Here is a 16,882-nt window from a genome sequence, read left to right as displayed (position 1 = left end):
TCAGTAACTAAATAGTTAGGAATTTATTCTGAGCTAGAGATTCCCTCTCATTGTAAGTATTGTTTCAAAAAAAAATTACCTCCCTTTTACCTGAAGCAAAAACCTTCTGATGAATCTACATAAACATAAAAGCCACAATTAAAATATATTGTAATTCTAATGTTCACCAATAGATTTTGAGCAGCTAAATTTTTGACCATTCAGGTTTTAAAAGTGATATTGCTGGTATTACTGAATCGTCATGATAAATCAGAATTGAAAAGAGATAGTTCTGATTAGATCTCTGCTCAGTGGTCATTTTTCATGACCTGGGATATACTTTACACAATATGTTTTATTACTATGGTGAGATTAATGCTGATGAACTAAAAATCTGCACACCCTCAATTTAGATTAATGATTAGGGCAAAGAGAGATGTCTTGAACTGTCAGTGAATGTGAGTTTTAAATTTTGAGTTTGCAAATACTTCACTGCTTGGTATTAACCTGAAGCCAGTTTAATTTTATTTATTTATTTTCTCCCAGATATTTTGCCAAAAGTATTATTGTTACAACTAAAATTTTGCATTTGAACATTCCAAGAGGTGAGGGTGTTACCTGGCGAAGTAGAATTCCAAGACAATTGTATCACATGGTTAGGTGCGGAATTAGGCCACTCAGTCCATTGAGTTGGCTCCGCCATTCCATCATGTCTAATTTATTAATTCTCTCAACGCCATTCTCCTGCTTTCTCCTCGTAACATTTAACACCCTGACAAATTAAGAATGTATCTATTTCTGCTTCAAATATACCCAATCACTTGGCCTCCGCAACCACCTGTGGCAATGAATTCCACAGATTCACCACCAACTGGCTACAAAATTCCTCATCTGTTCTAAAGGGACATCCTTCTATTCTGAAGTTGAGCTCTCTGGTCCTAGACTCTGCAATATAGAAAACAACCTCTCTACATACACTGTCTAGGCTTTTCAATATTCGATAAGTTTCTCATTCTCCTAAACTCCAGCAAGTACAGGCCAAGAGCTATCAAATACCCTTCATACAAAAGCCTTTCATTCCTGGGATCACTCTCACAAATCTCTTCTGAAAACACTCCAATGCTAAAATATCCTCTCTTCGAAAAGGGGCCAAGAACTGCTCATAATACTCCAAGTGCTGACTGACCAATGCCTTGCATCCTTACTCAATTACATCCTTGCTCAAAATGAATGCTAACATTGTATTTACCTTCCTTATCACTGGCTCAACCTGCAAGCTAACTTTTAGGGAATCCTGCTCAAGAATATCCAAGTCCCTTTGGTCCTCTGATTTCTGAATTTGCTCCCAGTTTAGAAAGTAGTCTGTGCGTTTATTCCTTCTACCAAAGTGCAATGTATGCTTCCCTACAATATATTCCATCTGCTAATTATTTGCTCATTCTCCTATTCTCTCCAAGTCTTTCTGCAGACTCCCTGCTTCCTCAATTCTAACTGCTCCTACCACCTACCTTTGTACCATCCACAAATGTGGTCACAAAGCTATCAATTCTATCATCTATATCCCTGATATAAAATGAAAAGAATCGATTCCAATACTGATGCCTGCTTAACACCACTGGTCACTGGCAGCCAATCATTAAAGGCCCCCTTTATGCTCACTCCTTGCCTCCTGCCAGTCAGCTAATCTTCCCTCGTTAGCCACTGTTGCTCTGTATTCCCTTCAGAATACTTCTTTGGGATGTATCTATCCTGCCCCATCCAAATTGCTCCCAGATACTCACCCATTGCTAGTCTGCGGTCATCAGTGATAATCAGATTCATTATCATCAGCATATGTCTTGAATTTTGTTAACTTAGCAGTGGACATTCAATGGAATACATGATAATATAGTAAGGGAATAAATAAATCAATTACAGTATATATGTATGTATATGAATAAATTAAAAATAGTGCAAAAACATTAAATAATATATACAGGTATATTTAAAAAGTGAGGTAGTGTTCATGGGTTCAATGTCTATTTAGGAATCGGATGGCAGAGGGGAGGAAGCTGTTCCTGAATCACTGAGTATGTGACTTCAGGCTTCTGTATTTCCTTCCTGAAGGTAACAATGAGAAGTGGGCAAGCCTTGGGTGATGGGGGTCCTTAATAATGGGCATCTCCCTCCTGAGGCACCACTCCTTGAAGATGTTATGTGTACTACAGAGGCTCGTACCCAAAATGGAGTTTACTCACTTTATTACTTTCTGTAGCTTCTTTCAGTCCTGTGCAGTAGCATGTCCCCCCCCCCCCCATGCCAGATAGTGACGCAGCTTGTCAGAATGCTCTCTGCTGTACATCTATTTTAGTTGACAAACCAATTCTCTTCAAACTCCAAATGAAATATAGCCACTGTCTTGCCTTCTTTATAGCTGCACATGTTGGGACCAGGTTAGACCCTCAGGAATCTTGACACCCAGGAACTTGAAATTGCTCCACTTAAAACCATAAGATATAGGAGCAGAAGTAGGCCATTCATCCCATTGAGTCTGGGCTGATCCAATTCTTCTAGTCATCCCCACTCTCCTGCTTTCTCCCCATACCCTCTGATGCCCTAATTCTGATCCCTCAATAAGTATTGTTTTGTGTTCCTCATCTTACCCTCCTGAAGTCCCCTTCCAATCAATTGGCCAGCTCTTCTCTCATGCCTCTGTTGTTCCCTTTGCTCCACTGTAATGCTGATACATCTGATTTTTGCTTCTCCGTCTCAAATTACGGGTGAATTCTACCACTTTATGATCATTGCCTTCTGCTGGTTCCTTCACCTTAAGCTCAACCACAAGCTACTCTGAAATCCATCTCCTAGGCATTCTACAAATTCCTTCTCTTCAATCAAGAAAGCGCACCAACATCTCTACTTTCTGAGCAGGTTGAAGAGAACTGAGCTATGCAAATCTATACTCATATTACTCTACTGAAGCATGGTACAGAGCATCCTAACATGCTACATCACCACACGGTACGGAAACTGCACAGTGGCTGACAAGAAGGCTCTATAATGGGTAATCAAAACTGCCCAACACATCACTGCCATCAGCCTAAGCATATTAAGGACACATATACAGAAATGTGCCAGGAAAAGGCCAGCAATAACATGAAGGTTCCCACCCACCCTGCTCTTGGACTGTTTGTCCTACTCCCATCAGGGAGGAGATCATGTAGTATTCATGCCAGGATCAACAGGCTCAAAAACAGTTACTTTCCCCAAGTAGTAAGGTTCATCAACATCTCCACCCATTAACCCACATCCCCTTTATTATTTGCTATCAGAGTCACCTTATGCACTGCCACTCCTATTTGCACTTGATGGACATACAATGTATACAAGTTACCTTATGCATTTATATTTATTGTCTTTCTTATTATTATGTTCTGGATCTATCCTTACCGGTGCTGCATCAGATCTCAAGTAACAATTATTTCATTCTCCTTTACACTTGTGTACTCAAAATGACATTAAACAATCCTAAATCTTGATCTTTATCTTGGGATCCAGCACCAACCTGATTTTCTAATCTACCTGCATATTGAAATCCCTCATGACCTTTGTAACATTGCACTTTTTACATATCTTTACATTGCAATGTGTACCTTACATCTTGGGTTACTGTTCAGAGGCCTGCATACAACTCCCAACAGTCTTTTTACCCCTTCAGTTTCTTACCTCTACCACAAGAATTCTACATCTTCCAATCCAGCCAGTAACAGAGTTTGGCAATAACAAAGCAGTCAATTCTTCTGCTTAGGCTGACGTGGATGTGGTGTTCAAAGCAAGTATTAAATAATCTACCTAAAGTCATAACTTAGAGAGAGAGCAAAATTTGGTCAACTTACATATTGATGACATCAGGTGGAATGATCTTGGCAGATTTTCTGAAGATATTCATCCTTTTGCTTACCTGACTCACATCTCCTGACAATTTGATTTCCAGTGTTCATTACCAATTACAAGTAAGGTAACCCGATTAGTTTCTCTCCACCAGTATCAAGAAAGCATATTATGTAGTGTTTACCTCATTGCTGGATTGTTCAATTTCCTACATCACAACAGTAAATTACAAAAATGGTTGCTGAATGCTACAAACTGTGAAAAGCACCCATTTTTCTTTAATTGCTCAGGTTCTAAAGTGACATTCTGCATCATTGGGAAAGTACAGGTGAGCTCAGTTATATCCTGCACACTTCCTGCTCAGCCTGAGGGTTTTAACAAACTGCATAAATAGGGTTCAGGAATTCATTACAGCTAATTGTTTGAGCACTTAATGTAAAGATCATGAAGAATATTTCTCTAGATGCTCCAACAAACAGTTAAACCACAAACCTTTCTCACAATGGTATTAAGCACTGAATTTTGATAGTTTTGATGAATGTTCCTAAATTATGCAGAAGTTAAAAATACCACCGTTTTCACATACTTTTCCCAATTGCTAGGAAGTGCTAAAATCATGTCACTTTTCAGCAGAATGAACAATGAAATGGCATACCTGGGGTAACATCCGGTTCTCTTCCTCAAGCTGTTTCACTCTGGTCTCCAGCTGTTTGACATAGGTAAGTGCCGGCTCTGAAACAAAAGTAAACGGTCACATTTCATTAATCCAGAGCAGCACTCAGTATGCAGCCATTGCTTTTCAGCATCGTCTTAAAAAAACACTAAATTCCAAGATCATGCACATTAATAAGCATCTGTTCACAGTCAAGCAATCTGGCATTGCTGGAGATCAGACCAGTTTTTAAATCTGTTTAAATTATCAGAAATAATGCCTGTAATTTATATCATGGTAATTGCAAAGTTCAGGAACAATGTAGAACTGTTAATTTTTTCATTGTTCTATTGCAGTTCTCAAGCCATGCACCGCAGCTTTACCATTACCATTTACCTCCATAAAGTGTGACCATCTGTATCAACATTTTATGGAGCCAATGGCTGTACAGTGAAGGAAGCTTGTGGGACCCAGAGAGGGACCCAAATTATATATATTTTTTATATGTATGCTGCAGGTGCCATGGTAGCAGAGAGGTTTGCACAATGCTATACAGTCAGGGGGTGTCAAAGTTCAGTTTGGGGATCCTCTGATACATCCTCCTGTCTCCGGTACGTCCTCCCCGACTCCGTAGGCAGTCTCCGGTACGTCCTCCCTGTCTCCGTAGGGAGTCTCTGATACATCCTCCCTGTCTCTGTAAGGAGTCTGTGGAATGCGTGGGTTTTCCCTGGGTGCTCTGGTTCAAAGAGGTACCAAGTAGGTTAACCAGTCATTGCAAATTGTCCTGTGATTAGATTACAGCTAATCAGGATTGTCGAGGGTTGTGGGAACAGGAAGGGCTTACTCCGTGCTGCATCTCTAAATAAATGAAATAAAAATCAATTTTGCTGTTTAAACACACGTGCTACGAGACGATGGTCAGCAGCATGCATGTTGATTATTCACAAAACCGAAATTCAAGCAAAAACTAAAGCACTGAAGGAGCCTGCTTAGTGCTCAGAGACTTTGCAAAGGTCAAAAGTTGTTGAATTAGAAACCATTAGAAGAGCTCTTTAATCGTTCAACCAAACAAAAGTGCTTTAACAATCAAAACTCCACTAACTATAAAGAATAGTTTGTTCACATATGGTATTTTATGTTCAAGATGTAGTTAGACTAAACGAACAGGTGTGGAGAGTTTAAAAATTTGTACAAACGTACTTTCACACCTAAAATGTAACCCTGTTATAAATATGTAATTCCACATTAAGTGTCAAACCTCTTGAAATGAAACTCCATTTTATGGGTAACCCCATTGCAAAGACAGGAAATGTGTTTTAGCACACCTGAAAAATATTACTGAATTCCCATGTGTGGACAGCACTTCACTGAATCCACAAATCCTTTGTTTTCATGGGATGGATATGTGGCTGGGAAGATATGTGAAAGATCCCCAAGCCCAACCACAATGAAAGATCAATGGGGAAGCTGAACTTTTAGTTAATATAGCCAAAAGGGTTGACTTAAAAACATTAAGTTCCTTTAGCTACTAAGTCACTGCTGGGAAGAATGTCATCAGTCACCAGATAATATTGGCAAATGGACAACTGATTCAGAAGCTGAATTGGAGCAAGGTGACCTGGTCAACTATCAGAAATGATATCTTATTGCAATTGCAGACAAGTAGATCATGAAATGGTCATGAGAATGGAATATTCAATTTGCAACTTCAAGAGAATAAGGATTTGTTTCTGCCCTTTCCTTTCCAGTCCTGATTCAAGATCTCTAGACTTCCAGCACTTACAGAATTTTTATGGATCGGACTTGCTATGTCAGCTGTTATTTTAAGGGTATCATGATACCTCAACCTCACGTAAAGGTCTTCACCATAGAATGAAGAACTCCAGACTGTTGTCTTTAAACTCCTGAACTGGACTTTCAGAATACACAGTAATTCAATCCTGGCCCATCATAATTGCACATTACCTTTCTTTTTTGAGATACTCCTTAAACAACATTCTGGCAGAAATGTGTCACAATTTCTCCATTGGCATTGTACTAATTTCATTGATAATGCTCATGTAAGACATCTCAGAAAGTTATAGGTATCACAAATTCTTTATGGACGTCTGAGCAGAGTTGCAATCATTCCCCAACTCTTTGACCAACAAAGAGCGAGCATTTTTTTTTCCTGCACTGTTAATTGTATCACTATACTCAATTGAAAACTATTTGCTGTCGTTGATTTTTGGATGAGTTATTTTTCAGGACAGTGCACAGTTTAACTAGGTACAATATAGCAGGACAGAATAATGAGTATGGTTAAGGCAAATCAAGCAGAATATTTGGTAGTTCTTGATCTGAGGATTTGACCATCCCTTTGCCTCCACAGATCCTGCTTGACCTGATATGTGCTTCCAGCAGTTTGTTTCTCACTCCAGATTCCAGCATCTGTTGCCGCAAGTATAGCTGTTTATGATTATAAAATTACAGCTTGCTTCCTTTATTTATTTGTTAGTAACACAATTCAAAATAATATTTTGTTTATTGCAGGAAAATTGGTACAAGGGACAGCAGTGCAGTGGAATTCAGTATAAATTGCTGGAGAACATCATTTAATTTGTAAATGTGAAGCAAGTTGGTAAATTGGAAATGTGGCCCATTCAGCTTCAAACCAACTGCAGCACATCAGGTAAAGTCAAAACAACCTTGCGGAAGTTTAGAAATTGAATCATGCTTCTGCCAGCTGAAAGCTCTTAGGGGAACTAGAGGCTATCGGCCATTCTCATTCTACCACTGAGCCCTGAAACAGCAGCACTTTCCAACCAGCACATTAGGTTTACACCAGAGTTTGCTAATGCACAAACAGAAACTCCCATTTATCAGCACTGTAGAATGAAATGCAGATAGCTAAATGACATTTGACTTCAGTATATTAAAAACAATTAACCTTTTTGAAAAATTATTTATGTCAACTTGCTTAGTATTTAGATGACTCTGACCACCAGCTGTATGCCAGAAATCTGCAAGGCCTTTGAATGAAACCATACAGAGAAAGACTTGAATACCATAGAACCATAGAACATCTACAGCACAGAAACAGGCCTTTTGGCCCTTCTTAGCTGTGCCAAACCATTTTTCTGCCTAGTCCCATTGACCTGCACCTGGACCATATCCCTCCATACAACTCTCATCCAAGTACCTGTCCAAGTTTTTTTCTTAAATGTTAAAAGTGAGCCCGTATTTACCACTTGATCTGGCAGCTCATTCCACACCCTCATCACTCTCTGTGTGAAGAAGCCCCCCCCCCAATGTTTCCTTTAAACTTTTCCCTCTTCACCCTTCACCCTCTGGAATTTTTCTCCCCTAACCTCAGTAACAAGCTTGCTGAGCAAATCTCTCAGAATTTCACTCAATACCCATCTCATCAAGGCAGACATATTGGTCTGTGTGGTCCCAGCCTAGAAAAAGAAAATGCAATCAGTGATTCCTGGCAGCCTAGGTATAGGACATACAGTATATATTCTGTATTCACTCACCTCTACTGCCACTCAGTGTCCTGAGCCTAAATGCTTCAATTTTCAGCCGGTAAATGAAGGGAAAGTAAATTGAAAACAACCTACTTTACCTAATGCTAAAACATTGCTTCAAAACTAAGTACTTGTATCCTCTGGCACCATCCTCCCACTTGTCTGCACTTCAAATATTCCAGTGCCTCATTTCTGAAACGACATTTACAGAGAATATTCTGTGCTGGTCTCTTAAAGCTGGTCAAATGCTTTAAATTTCAACATAATGAACATTCAATTTGTTATAGCTAAAGTAATAAATGAAATCATGTCTGATCATAATAAAAATGAAAAAGGCAACAACAGGAGATTGGGATTGTGAGCTCCAACATTCTTCTAATGAGCTTCCAATGGAAATCTCAATGTTAAGGGGGAGAACATCCAGCCCATCGAGTCCTGTCAGCCTTCAGAGCAATCCCACCAGTCCCACTGCCCTAACTCTTCCCTTGTCACCGATACTCTCACACATATTTATTCATTCATCGAGATACAACGCGGAACAGGGCTTTTTGGCCCTTCCAACCACACCTTACAGCAATCCTGATTTAATCTAAGCCTAGTCACAGGACAATTTCAAATGACCACTGGCATTTCTTTAGACTGTGGAGGAAACCGATGTGGTCACAGGAAGAATGTATAAACTCTTTACAGGCAGCAATGGGAATTGAACCGAGGTCATCTGTGCTAACAACTACTCTACTATGCTGCCCATCAATTCCTCCCTACTCCAGGTACTCCTGCCACCTACCTACATTAAAGGAGGATTTCTGGAGGATAATTAGCCTAACAATAAGTCTTTGCAGTATTGAGGAACCATAGCACCAGGAGGAAACCCATGTGTGCTTCTTCACACAAAGGTTGCAAAGGTTCACGCCAAGGTAGCTGTAACAGTAGCATTAACCGCTACACCATTGTGCTGCAAAGTCTAGTTAAACCATACTGTAAGTAAATTGTGGAAAGCAAAAATACCCAATAAATACTTCACATATTTATATGTTGTTCTAATATTAATAAATTTAAATAGACATAGAAACTGGCTTCCTTTGGTTACAGCTAAAAAGCAATCCCTTTGTTTTGTAGTAGCATGCCCACAAAGAATGATAAAGTTTTCTGTTTTTTGGAAAAGGGAGGGAAGGAGTTACTGGTGGCCAACCATTATAATTCCACTCCCTACACTCATGCCGACATGTCAGGTCCGTGGCCTCCTCTACTGCCACGATGAGGCTACTCTCATGTTGGAGGAGCAACACCTCATATTTTCTCTGGGTAGCCTCCAACCTGTCTGAATGAACATCAATTACTCTAACTTGCAAAAATTTCTTCCCACTACTGCCTTCTCTCTCCTTCCATTGCCCTTCTGGTCTCATCTTATCCCTTCTCTTCTCCTTACCCGCCTATCACTTCCCCTCTGGTGTCCCTCCTCCTCCTCCTGTTTTCTTCCATAGTCCACTCCCCTCTCCTATCAGATTTCTTCTTCTTCAGCCCTTTACCTTTTCTCTCTATCACCTCCTAGCTTCCTACTCAAACCCCCTCCCCCACTTACCCATCTTCCTCCTCACCTGGCTTTACCCATCTGCCAGCTTGTACTCCGTCCCTTCCCCCCGCTTATTCTCACTAACTTTCCAGTCCGGAAGGGTCTTGGACTGAAACACCAACTATTTAATTCTCTCCATGCATGCTGTCTGAACTTTTGAGTTCCTCCAGCATTTTTGTGTGTTATCTCATTATGCACATATGAGAAATAATCTGCAAAATATTTTCATTACTAAGTTATGAAGATCTCTTGACCATATAACAAACAACAGAAAGAAGATTTCTGTTAAATTGTGGGATGTTGAATCTGCCTCTATGTAACATTTGATCGAATGTTCTCTGTTGCTAAAAAGACCAAGGCAACATGCCTGAACGACTGGTGTCCTGTTGCACTCACAACAATAAAAGAAAATGCTTTGAGAGGCTGGTCAAGGATTACATCTGCAGCTTGCTACCACCCACATTGGACCACCCCCTTCCCCAATTCACCTACTGACACAACTGATCAACAATAGCCGCAACAATAGCAACAATAGCAATAGCCACTGCTCTGCACACCATCCTTATACATTTGGAGAAGAAGAATGCTTATGTGAGAATTGTGTTCTTGGACTACAGTACAGCATTTAACACCATAATTCCCTCCAGGCTCAACAAAAAGCTCAGAGACCTTGGCCTTCACCCTGCCTATAAGACTTTAAGACCATAAGATATAGGAGCAGAAGTAAGCATTTTGGCCCATCAAGTCTGCTCCATCATTCAATCATGGGCTGATCCAATTCTTCCTGTCATTCCCACTCCCTGCCTTCTCACCCTTCTGCCCTGACTAATCAAGAACCTATCTACCTCTGCCTTAAATGCACCCAATGACTTGGTCTCCACCGCCACTCATGGCAACAAATTCCACAGATTTACCACCCTCTGACTAAAGTAGTTCCTCTGCTTCTCTGTTCCAAATGGATGTCCTTCAATCCTGAAGTCACGCCCTCTTGTCCTAGACTCATCTACCATGGGAAATAACTTTGCCATATCTAATCTGTTCAGGCCTTATAACATTCAGAATGTTTCTATGCAATCCTCCCCTCATTCTCCTGAACTCCAGGAAATATAGCCCAAGAGATGCCAAATGTTCCTCATACAGTTACCCTTTCATTCCTGGAATCATTATCGTGAATCTTCTCTGAACCTCTCCAATGTCAGTATATACTTTCTAAAAATTTAGGAGCCCAAAACTGCACACAATACTTCAAGTGTGGTCTCACAAATGCCTTATAGAGCCTCAACATCGCATTCCTGCTTTTATATTCTATATCTCTAGAAATGAATGCCAACGTTGCAGTTGCTTCTTCACCAGCAACTCAACCTGGAGGCTAACCTTTAGGGTATCCTGCACACGGGCTCCCAAGTCCCTTTGCATCTTTGCATTTTGAATTCTCTCCCCATCTAAATAATAGTCTGTCCGTTTATTTCTTTGAAAGTGCATGACCATACACTTTCCAACATTTCATTTGCCTCTTCTTTGCCCATTCCCCTAAACCATCCAAGTCTCTCTGCAGGCTCTGCTTCCTCAACACTTCCCACTCCGCCACCTATCTTTGTATACATTGTAAAAAGCAGTGGTCCCAACACCAACCCCTGTGGAACTCCACTGGTAACCGGCTACCAGCCTGAATAGGATCCCTTTATTCCCACTGTTTTCTGCCAATCAGCCAATGCTTCGCCTATGCTAGTAACTTCCCTGTAATTCCATGGGCTCTTATCTTGCTAAGTAGCCTCATGTGCAGCGCCTTGTCAAGGGCCTTCTGAAAATCCAAGTACACCACATCTACTGCATCTCCTTTATCTACCCTGCTCGTAATTTCCTCAAAAAATTGCAGTAGGTTAGTCAGGCAGGATTTTCCTTTCAGGAAACCATGCAGACATTGGCCAATCTTGTCATGTGCCTGCAGACATTTCATAATCTCATCCCTAACAATTGATTCCAGCAACTTCCCAACCACTGATGTCATGCTAACAGGTCTATAGTTTCCTTTCTGCTGCCTCCCACCCTTCTGAAATAGTAGAAGGGTTAGAATAGTAGAAGAATAGTAGAATGACTGCAATTTTCCAGTCATCCAGTATAATGCCAAAATCTATCGATTCTTGAAAGATCATTGTTAATGCCTCTGCAATCTCTCCAGCTACTTCCTTCAGAACCCAAGGGTGCATTCCATCAGGTCCATCAGGTCCAGGAGATTTATTCACCCTCAGACCATCAAGCTTCATGAGCACCTTCTCAGTCATAACTTTCACTGCACATACTTCACTTTCCTGACACTCTTGTACGTCTAATATACTGAAGATGTCTTTCACTGCCTTATGAAGATGTATCCTGGACTTCTTGTCAGATCCCCAGCAAGTGGTAAGAGTGGGCTCCCTCACCTCTGCTCCTCAACAAATGTGCCCCTCATGGCTGTGTACTAAGCCTCCTCCTTTACTCTTTGTATCCCCATGGCTTTATCACCATCCACAGCTCCAACCTGCTAATTAAGTTTGCTGATGACACTACACTGATTGGTCTAACCTCAAATGATAATGACGCAGCCTACAGAGAGGAAGTCATCACCCTGACACAGTGGAAAACAACCTCTCTGACAATGTCGCAAAAACAAAGGAGCTGGTTGTGGACTACAGGAGGAATGAAGACAGGAATGATCCCTATAGACATCAATGGATCTGGAGTTGAGAGGGTGAACAGCTTTCAGTTCCTCAGCATACACATCACCAAAGATCTCAGACGGTCTGTACACACTAGCTATGTGGTGAGTAAGACAGAACAACGCCTCTTTCACCTCAGACAGTTGAGGAAGTTTAGTATGGGCCCCCAAATTCTAAGAACTTTCTATAGGGGCATGATTGAAAGCATCCTGACTGGCTGCATCACTGCCTGGTATGGGAACTGTACTTCCTTCAATTGCAGGACTCTGCAGAGAGTGGTGCGGACAGCCCAGCACATCTGTAGATGTGAACTTCCCATTATTCAGGACATTTATAAAGACAGGTGTGTAAAAAGGGCCCAAAGTATCTTTGGGGACCTGAGTCACCCCTACTACAAACTGTTCCAGCTGCTACCATCCAGGGAACGGTACCACAGCAGGATCAACAGCCTCCGCGACAGCTTCTTCCATCAGACTGCTTAATTCATGCTGACACAACTGTATTTCTATGTTATATTAACTATCCTGTTGTAATAGTATTTATCATAAATGACTATAAATTGCACATTTAGAAAGAGACATAATGCAAAGATTTTTATTCCTCATGTATATGAAAGATGTAAGTAATAAAGTCAATTCAATTCAATTGCTGTCAGCCCTTAGAAAATCTATATGTGGCACCTAGTTTATTTCTTCCATCAGCCTTCTCTATTACTTTGAAGAGTAAAGTATGGTCAAATATAATTTCCTTTAAATAAATCTTTGATTTGTTAGATTAAAAGTGTCCAAGACATAATTAATTGTGAGCTGGATCATTATCTAAAGGTTTTCTAATAATATTTGGCTTCCCTATAGATTATCTGACTTCCCAGTCTAGCATCATTCATATATCTAAAGGCAAGTGGAAATTTGCAATCGAGTCATGATAATATTCATGTTTCAGCAATCTAGAAATTAGCCATTTGAATCAACGTGTTTTTCTACCTGAGCACTGCTGGGTTCTTAAGCAACCTTAATCTACTTTCAGCAATACAATGTTGCCGTGCCTTCTTTACTGCAGCTGTTTCATTGAAAATAAATGCAACCATTTAACTTTTCAAATGTGTTCAGACTTGGAAAAGAAATTATTTGAAAAATTAACTTCTAATACAGCAAAATCAAGATATATTAAAGAAAGAGCATCAGGATTAGTGTGGTCCCAAGCTAAAACATTGAATATTCAAATGCCTATGCCTCTGCTTGATCAGATGAGTTCTTCCAGCAGTTACTTTTCCTTCCAAGTTCAAACATCTGCAGTCTCCTGAATCCATTGTGCTCAATATTTATTAAATTTGACATCTGCCAAAAAAAATAAAAACAGCAGTTGCTCACCAAGCAATTATTAACTGAAAGGTTAAACCAAAAAGCACAATTATTTAGGAGTACTGCATGAGCAATAGATTACAGCATTCTCCTCGTTAGAGTAATGGCAGTGGTGAGTGTGGGGGGGGGGGGAATTAGAGACTGGAGCTACTATGGTTAGAATTTCTTTCTCTCTGTGACTCTATGAATTGAAGCATGAAAGTAGATCAACAAACCCACTCATGCCAGAGCAATGAATTTAAAATACAGATGGCAATTGAAACAATGATCCATTTTATAACAACTTCTGAGATCCACCTCAGTAACATCATCTTTAGTAAAATGGAAGCATCCATTTTACTTTATTAATAAAAAGATGGAGGGTTATGGTCCAGGAGTTGATTGATGAGACTAACAAGGATTACAGTTCAGCATGGGCTAGATGGGCCAAAGGGCCTGTTTCTGTTTTGTAGTTCTCTGCATATTAATATAATAAGGCAGAAATTGACTGGTTCTTAATGAGTAAAAGAGGTTAAAGGTTACAGGAAGAAGATGGAAGAATGGGATTGAAAAAAAATCAGCCACAGTTGAATGGTGGAGCAGACTTGCTGGGCCAAACAGACTAATTACATTCCTACAACACACACAAAATGCTGGTGGAACACAGCAGGCCAGGCAGCATCTATAAGGAGAAGCACTGTCGACGTTTCGGGCCGAGACCCTTCGTCAGGACTAACTGAAAGGAGAGATACTAAGAGATTTGAAAGTACTGGGGGGAGGGGAAATGTGAAATGATAGGAGACGACCGGAGAGGGTGGGATGAAGCTAAGAGCTGGAAAGGTGTTTGGCTAAAGGGATACAGAGCTGGAGAAGGGAAAGGATCATGGGACGGGAGGCCTCGGGAGAAAGAAAGGGGGAGGGGAGAAGCACAAGAGGGAGATGAAGAACAGGCAGAGTGATGGGCAGAGAGAGAGGAATAAAAACAATTAAATATGTCAGGGATGGGGTAAGAAGGGGAGGACGTCCCATTCCCATTCTGATATGTCTATCCATGGCCTCCTCTGCTGTCAAAATGAATCGAAACTCAGGTTGGTGGAACAACACCTTATATACCGGCTGGGTAGCCTCCAACCTGATGACATGAACATTGACTTCTCTAATTTCCGTTAATGACCCTTCTCTCCTTCTTACCCCATCCCTGACATATTTAGTTGTTTTTTTTCTCTCTCTCTGCCCATCACTCTGCCTGTTCTCCATCTCCCTCTGGTGCTTCCCCCCTCCCACTTCTTTCTCCCAAGGCCTTCTGTCCCATGACCCTTTCCCTTCTCCAGCTCTGTATCCCTTTAGCCAATCACCTTTCCAACTCTTAGCTTCATCCCACCCCCTCCGGTCATCTCCTATCATTTTGCATTTCCCCCTCCCCCCACTACTTTCAAATCTCTTAGTATCTCTCCTTTCAGTTAGTCCTGACCAAAGGTCTCGACCCGAAACACCGTCAGTGCTTCTCCTTATAGATGCTGCCTGGCCTGCTGTGTTCCACCAGCATTTTGTATGTGTTGTTTGAATTTCTAGCATCTGCAGATCTCCTCGTGTTTGCTAATTACATTCCTATATTTTTTTGTCTTGAGAACAGCAATAAACAGTGGATTTAGATTTTTGGCATCTCCTCTGAGACCTTTTTGGAGTAATGGACAAACTAGACACAATGGTAAAGTCTACAAAGATGGATCAAGGTAGAGAGCCTGCTACTTAGCTTTCTGTAACCCAGCTCCACTAGAATTGCATGCAGCTACTCAAAGCTCTTGTAATTCGGGTTTGATCCTCACCTCTGATAATTTGTGTGGAATTTGGATACTCATGTGGATTTTTTCCTCTCACATCCCCAAGATATGTGGGATAAGTGAGTGTTAATACAGAGCTAATGGATATGTAAGGAGAATTAAACAGGGTTAGTTTAGGTTTTGGTGTAATTGGGTGCCTCATAGCTGACACATCTCAGTGTGTGAAAGGGACTGTCTTATTATGTATAACTCAATGAGAAATTATTTTCAAATGACTAGAAATATTTTCATTGTGTAAAAGGGGGTTGTAACATACGAATTTCAATGAATTACTTCTGCTTTTTTGGAAAAAAACAGTCCCATATTAGAAAACCTACAGCACAATACAGGCCCTGCAGCCCACAATGCTGTGCCGAACATGCACTTACTTAGAAATTACCCAAGGTTACCCACAGCCCTCAATTTTCCTAAGCTCCATGTACCTATCTGGGAATCTCTTAAAAGACCCTTTCATATCTATCTCCACCACTGTTGCCGGCAGCCCATTCCATGCACTCACCACTCTCCCGACTTACCCAACATCTCCTCTGTACCTACTTCCAAGCACCTTAAAACTGTTCCCTCTCATATTAGCCATTTCAGCCCTGGGAAAAAGCCTCTGACGATCCACACGATCAATGCCCCTCATCATATTATACACCTCTATCAGGTCACCCCTCATCCCCCGCCACTCCAAGAAGAAAAGGCCGAGTTCACTCAACCCATTCTCATAAGGCAAACTCCCCAAACCAGGCAACATCCTTGCAAATCTCCTCTGCACCCTTTCTATGGTTTCCTCATCCTTCCTGTAGTGAGTTCACCAGAACTGAGCACAGTACTCCAAATAGGGTCTGACCAGGGTCCTATATAGCTGCAACGTTACCTCTCGGCTCCTAAACTCAGTACCACAGTTGATGAAGGCCAATGCACCATATGCCTTCTTAACCACAGCGTCCAACTGCATAGCAGCTTTGAGTCTCCTATGGACTCGGACCCCAAGATCTCTCTGATCCTCCACATTGCCAAGAGTCTTACCATTAATAGTGTATTCTGCCATCATATTTGACCTACCAAAATGAACCACCTCACACTTATCTGGGTTGAACTCCATCTGCCACTTCTCAGCCAGGTAACCTCTGACAGCCCTCCCACACTATCCCAATACCTCCAACCTTTGTATCATCAGCAAATTTACAAACACATCCCTCCACTTCCTCATCCAGGTCATTTATAACAATCATGAAGAGAAGGGGTCCCAGAACAGATCCCTGAGGCATACCACTTGTCACATACCTCAATGCAGAAAATGACCCATCTACAACCACTCTGCCTTCTGTGAGCAAGACAATTCTGGATCCACAAAGCAAGGTTCCCTAGGATCCCATACCTCCTTACTTTCTCAATAAGCCTTGTGAAGCCTTCTCAAAATTGTAAGCACTTTTT

At 41.1% G+C, this 16,882-nt stretch overlaps 1 protein-coding gene across 3 annotated transcripts in view; it reads right to left on the bottom strand.

Annotated features, from left to right (window-relative positions):
• ccdc85a (coiled-coil domain containing 85A) overlaps positions 1–16,882 on the bottom strand; it is a 495,192-nt gene that overhangs the window by 222,771 nt on the left and 255,539 nt on the right. For all 3 annotated transcript variants that reach the window (XR_009515121.1, XM_059985984.1, XM_059985983.1), the window contains exon 2: positions 4,505–4,581. Coding sequence is in view for 2 of the 3 variants with exons in the window: in XM_059985984.1 (XP_059841967.1) it covers positions 4,505–4,581 (77 nt within the window). In the remaining variant the exon portion in view is untranslated. The remainder of the gene's footprint in view (positions 1–4,504; positions 4,582–16,882) is intronic.

This window comes from Hypanus sabinus, chromosome 12 (genome assembly GCF_030144855.1).
Source record: "Hypanus sabinus isolate sHypSab1 chromosome 12, sHypSab1.hap1, whole genome shotgun sequence".
In the NCBI taxonomy this organism is placed as follows: domain Eukaryota; kingdom Metazoa; phylum Chordata; class Chondrichthyes; order Myliobatiformes; family Dasyatidae; genus Hypanus; species Hypanus sabinus.
Note: the sequence above shows the minus strand (reverse complement) of the source record. Positions and strands in the feature narration are given on the sequence as shown.